Here is a 6,000-nt window from a genome sequence, read left to right on the forward strand (position 1 = left end):
CATGCTTAGAACTTGATGTACGTTTGAAAGATACTTGATGATGTGAAAAGTTTCGGCCAGTGTTTATCACTCATTTTAGTTGATGTCGGCCGGGTTCTTTAGAGTTTTTGGGATATTATCTCAGGAAGTATTGACTTGCCCCCGAAAAAAATTATATTCTCCTGAAAGTTGCCTTCATAAAATTCGTGCCGATCCAACAAGAGTCCCTAAATTGCGCATGTGCCAAAAGTTTTGAAAATGTGTGTGGGAGATATTCAAAGGGATGGGCCGATATAGTCCTTATTCAAAGCTGAAATATTATGACGTGTAAAGTTTGGACCCCATCGGCACTCCACTTTAGCGAAAAGTTGTGGAATTGTGTGGGGAGGTACCTAAAGGAGTGGACCGATATGACCCTCCTCAAACTTGATCCAAATTTGGACTTTTGGACCGAATCGTTACAGAGTTATCGAGCGCTTCATCCAACCATTTTCATCGTATCAAAATATATGTATATACCCTCTTTAGACAAAAGGCTGAGGATATAAAAACCGAAAAATCAATAGTTCGTAACAAACTGGGGCCTACAGTTTTCTTTGCATTCGTTTCCTTTACATTTTTATCCCTTTAAATGGTATTATTTTTTTTAATTTCAGGTTTGGCATTATATTTCCCACATTCATTCGAGTTATATATTTCACTAAGAGCTCTCTTGGGTCTAGTATCCGTGTCCGTAACATATTCCGGTCTTATATTGGCCATTGAATATGTCGATGGCAAATGGCGTACCATTGCAGGCATGTATAATCTATTTCCACTGCCAATATCATACATGGCCATATCCGGTATTGCCTATTTGACGCAAGATTATCAGCGACTACAGCTGTGTATTGGAATACCGGGAATTTTTCTTTGCTTCTTGTGGTAAGTGAGAAAATTCAAAGAATTTCTTTGCCTATATTTAAGGCAATATTGAACTTATTATTCTTCTGCTTTTTCGTTTTCTTCTTCATTTCCTTTTTAGGTTTGTAGTGCCCGAATCTCCACGATGGCTTCTAGTCAAGGGTCGCATTGATGAAGTCAAAGAAATCATAGAGGCTGCAGCCAAATTCAATAAACGTGAATTGCCCAGTGGTTATGAATCGCTGTTGAAACAACCTCCACAGGAAGAAAATTCTCAGGATTTCTTTTATCTTTTCAAATCACGTTACCTGAGGCGCATTACGATTTGTTTTCTTTTCATTTGGTTTACCATGAATTTGGCCTATTATGGCTTCATCTTGAACATGAACACGTTCGGTGGTAATGTTTACTTGAATTCGGTAAGCGAGTTATTATAACAAGCATAATGTACCCAACCCACTCACTCGTTTTCATCCATCATTCGCCCAGCCAGCATTCATTAAACACTTGTTGATTTTATTTTTCTTTAATTATTTCCCACCAACAAGAAAACAATTTCAATTCCATTGAAAGCAGTGTGTAGGAAGGAGGGGGGGACAGGAGTTCTAATGGTTTTTTTTCAACAGCCAATAAACACCATAGCGATAAATAATTCAAACTTTCAGCATTCAACATGTGGAAAATGTTTATTTACATGGAATGAATGGTTTTGCCCGGCAGTTTTGGACTCTTGCAAAAACGCATATTCCACATACATACATAATTCTGGTGTATTCTGATAACACAACAATACAAGTCTGGGGGCAATTTGTTGGCAAAATGCCCAAGATTTGTTGAAAATTATGTTTACTGGACTTCCAATACAGTGGTTTGCAAACGAAGAACAATTTTGAACTGTTGATGCCATCAAGCAGAAGATTTGGAAACATCGTCATACTTTCGTTGTGAGATTATTTTAATTGTTAATTTATATTTCTTTTATAAATACTTTTCAGAAAGCAAATGAGATATTTATAGCCAAAAGGCTTAATTCTTGAAACAAATAAAAATATGCACAGGAATGTATTTCTTAATAAGTTCCTATGGCAACATCTATATTAGAGAGAGAGAGAGAAGGAATGTTTATATATGTATGTGTATATCCCTTATAGAATTGTCTCCTCGGTGAGCATTTGCAATTATTCCTTTTTAAATCGCTCAAAATATCTTTCTTTGCAAAGCTCCATTGAAACCACAGTTCAAAATATGGAATGTCAGTTCATCTTACCGAAAACGTGTGTAAACATGGATAAATTGATGTTGTTGTTCATGTTTCATGTTTTTTGTTTGGCTTGCTAAGATAGCTGCTGGTGAAATGTTTGGAATGAGCCATTGTCTATATTTCGCACATTAAAATGATGGATGATGGCGAGCAGATGTTTTCACTCATTTGTTGTAGACATGAATTTTAAATAATATGAAACATTTAATTGTCGATGAAAATAAATAATGAATAAGGAGTTTTATTTTTTTTTCTAATCACTAATAAAGGCCTTAGCTGGCCTAGTAGAAATACCTGCCATTGCAATTGCCATGTATATCATATCGAAGGTGGGCAAAAAATGGCTATTCAGTGGCACTTTAGTATGTGCTGGTATTGCCTGTTGTTGTGCAGCCATTACTGAGGGGAAGGAAGATATTTTGTGGTTGAAAATTACATTTATAATGATAGGTAAGGCATTTGTCAGCTCGATGAAAGCTCAGAACATTTCTAACAACTTTTCTATGTCTTTTTCTGCAGGAAAATTCACTATAAGTGCTGGCAACACAATTATGCCCGTTTATACCGCCGAATTGTATCCAACAGCCATACGTAATGTAGGTGTGGGAGCTTGCAATATTGCTGCTGGTTTGGCTTTAATATTAACGCCGTATTTGTCGTTGTTGGTAAGATTGCTACTGCTTCCATAAGGACTTTTGTTTATGTAATTTGTTAAACATTTTTGTTTTGCCTTCTCTTTAATTTCAGAATAAAATTGAAGATCATTTGTTGATGTCACTCCTAACGGCATGGTGCTTGTTTGGTGGATTTGTGGTTCTTTTCTTACCAGAAACTATGAAACAACATACAGCTTCAACAAAAACAAAAGAAGAAAAGTAAGGAAACAAATAAGTATTTTATAGCAACAATATTTTACTTATTTTACTTTTCCTATTTACAGATGTTAGAAATTCAGCTCAATGTGCACAACATCAGCAGCGACAGAATGAAACTCAACCAATATTTTTTCCAGTATAACACGACATGTTCGGATTTTGGCTGGTCCAGAATTATATTCCATGGCTTTTAAACATTTGAAACCCGATCCAATTTTTACGTTGTCTTCAACATCATCACACATACAACATTTGCATATCAATTTATGTACATACACACGCATACAAACATACATACATATAGATACATGTGTATGTCTTTTAGTCACTCATATATTTGTTACTAAAGTAGTTGAATTCTCAATATATATTTTGATTTTGTTAAATGCAAAACCGCAAACAGGCAGGACCTTTAAGTTATACATTCACAAAAGCTTTCACACACACTTATATACATAAATACATACAAACATATACCCAAGTTTGATCATATCGCAAATTTGTCAATTGTCATGTAAGACGAAAACCCCCCCAAACAACAAGAACAACACACATACATAGATTGTTGTAAAGATATTTTCAATTAATTAAGTATTTATATACATATATTCATGTATATAGTACTCGTCATTTATATACATACATATATTTACATACATACATGCAAACAAAGCGAATATATAAGTAGATATTTTAAAAGAAAAGTAAAACCACCAAATCCAAATACATTTAGTCCGTAGTCAATTATTTACTAACTGTTTCAAAGAACAAAAAAAAATAACAAAAACAAAATTGTCAATGAACCACAAAAAGAAGAAGAAGAAAGATGTTGTATTTGTCAATTAATCCAAGAACAAAAACAATTATATATCAAGAATACACACACATACATAACAAAATAGATGTGTATTTTGCAACTCAATTCAATTCGAATCAATTCTAATTAATATCCAAAAACAAACAGAAGAACCAAAACTAAATATTTATTATTGTGCATTTGTTTTTCTAGAACTTTTTTTTATAATTAATAACTCATATATTCTAACTCGTGCATATATACATATTTCCATACACATACATATGTACATTGACATGTCACAAAGAACATACATTCACACATATTCATAAGTAATGCGGTGCTATAGCCAAAAAAATTGAAACAGACCCAGCTGCATTCTTGTGGTCTCCTCAAATGAGACTTTGGCCAAATGTTGCAGTTGTTGCACTGTTGAATTTGTCAGACCATCGGAAAACGAAAAAGAAAGCAACAAATCAAAATGCTAAAAACAATTAAAATGAATGTTATTAACCTTAACTCTAATCAAACGATAGGCATTGTTGTGTTGTATTTTTTGTTGTTGTAATGATATTGTAACGTAAATGCACTGTAAAGTATTGTAATATCGAATGGATGTTGTTTTTGTATTTGTCACGCAAAGAGTAACAACAAGAAGAAATATGGCAGAAGAAATATAAAACGTACTTAAAAATATATCTCAAATTCTAAGATATAAATCAAACACTTAATTACCTGGATACTCTGTTTTCTTTACCCACCCCCACGCCCCACTTTGTGCTCCCTCCACACTCTACTAACCCACCTTCAGATTAGACATAGTCAATCCAAATCCTGCTCAAATGCTCCGACATATTCATACATACCTACATACACACATATACATATTTCTTGTCAAATACTAGTAATTATGTACTTACAATGTAAGCCATTAATTGAAACTAATAAATAAATACAAAACAAAATAATAATTAATAACAAACAATAATTAATACAACAAATACATTTAAATAATATTTTTTATGTGTTTTTTTGTTTTTGTAACATCATTACAAACAAACAAAATAAAGATACTACTTGTATAAGTGTTTGTGTAGTTTGCAAATTGATCAAATAAAAAAAATAATATGTTAAAATTGAAAACGATTTTTTAATATAGAATATTGAGATAAGCGGAAAGTAAGTATGTAGTACAACGTATACACAACCCTGTAGATATTCTAGTTAAGCTTCGGAGTATGTATGGAACTACAACCCCTTTCTATATTTAAAAAAAAAAACTTAATAAACTTCAATTTCTAATTTGATTCAAACAAACAAAAAACACAACTCATAAATATAGTGTTGGGTTTTATCTGCTCTGTGTACCAAATTTGTCAAATTGGATCAACAAAAAGTATGCTGGAAAATTTGCATGGAGCTGTATCATGTGGAGCTTTTCTATTCTCTGAGAGCTGAACGTATTAACATTTTATTTGGAGGCATAAATTGACTGTAAGGATATTTTTGGTTTTCAACTTTCAAAATGTTGTACACGCCGAACACGTCATATAACTCATATTTTTGTTGTCTCTATGGAAGTACAGAAACGATCTCTTAAATTATAATATGACAGGTAGAACTCAACTCAGCTTTAGTTGCAGATCGTAAGTAGTAAAGGAACGACATTACACCATAGTACAACGATCGAATTGACATTCGAAGCAATTCATGTTGATATCTTATGTCGATGGAGAGTACTTAGAAGAAGAACTTGTTCTTTCGATATTGTTACGGAATTATTATTATTAACTAATCTCCGTGTAGACGTTGTTTTATTTCATGATAAAACAGGGTTCGTTTAAGATCACGATTCTACAATGCTTTATTTACTTGATTACATTTATTCACAACCGACGTTATTTACTAAGCACACAGCTTAATTCTAGTAAGCACACAGCTTTCTTTTACTTCTTCTTTAACCAACTGTTCAGTTTGTCGTCTCGATTGTATTTATCGCAATCGCCTATGGTTACCGACATTTCTAGAATGAAGAACTGGTAGCCTCTAGACTACCACCAATTTAGCAATGCGACAAGCATACACACCAAGGATGGAAAATTCAGTACAATAGTACAACAGTACTAAAAATGCAAAATTTACATTTTACTTCGAAAATTTACATTTTTATATACGCAAATTGGTAG

The 6,000-nt window shown here is 32.9% G+C and overlaps 1 protein-coding gene across 6 annotated transcripts in view; it reads left to right on the forward strand.

Annotated features, from left to right (window-relative positions):
• The window catches only part of LOC141389082 (organic cation transporter protein), an 83,631-nt gene extending 78,674 nt beyond the window's left edge, over positions 1-4,957 (forward strand). For all 6 annotated transcript variants that reach the window (XM_073960140.1, XM_073960133.1, XM_073960159.1 and 3 more), the window contains 6 exons: positions 636-903; positions 1,004-1,301; positions 2,413-2,593; positions 2,663-2,808; positions 2,891-3,018; positions 3,084-4,957. In XM_073960140.1, the coding sequence (XP_073816241.1) occupies positions 636-903; positions 1,004-1,301; positions 2,413-2,593; positions 2,663-2,808; positions 2,891-3,018; positions 3,084-3,090 (1,028 nt within the window). In that variant the 3' untranslated portion in view covers positions 3,091-4,957. The remainder of the gene's footprint in view (positions 1-635; positions 904-1,003; positions 1,302-2,412; positions 2,594-2,662; positions 2,809-2,890; positions 3,019-3,083) is intronic.
• The last annotated feature ends 1,043 nt before the right edge of the window (positions 4,958-6,000 follow it).

This window comes from Musca autumnalis, unplaced genomic scaffold (genome assembly GCF_047663935.1).
Source record: "Musca autumnalis isolate F117 unplaced genomic scaffold, ASM4766393v1 scaffold_1, whole genome shotgun sequence".
Lineage (NCBI taxonomy): Eukaryota > Metazoa > Arthropoda > Insecta > Diptera > Muscidae > Musca > Musca autumnalis.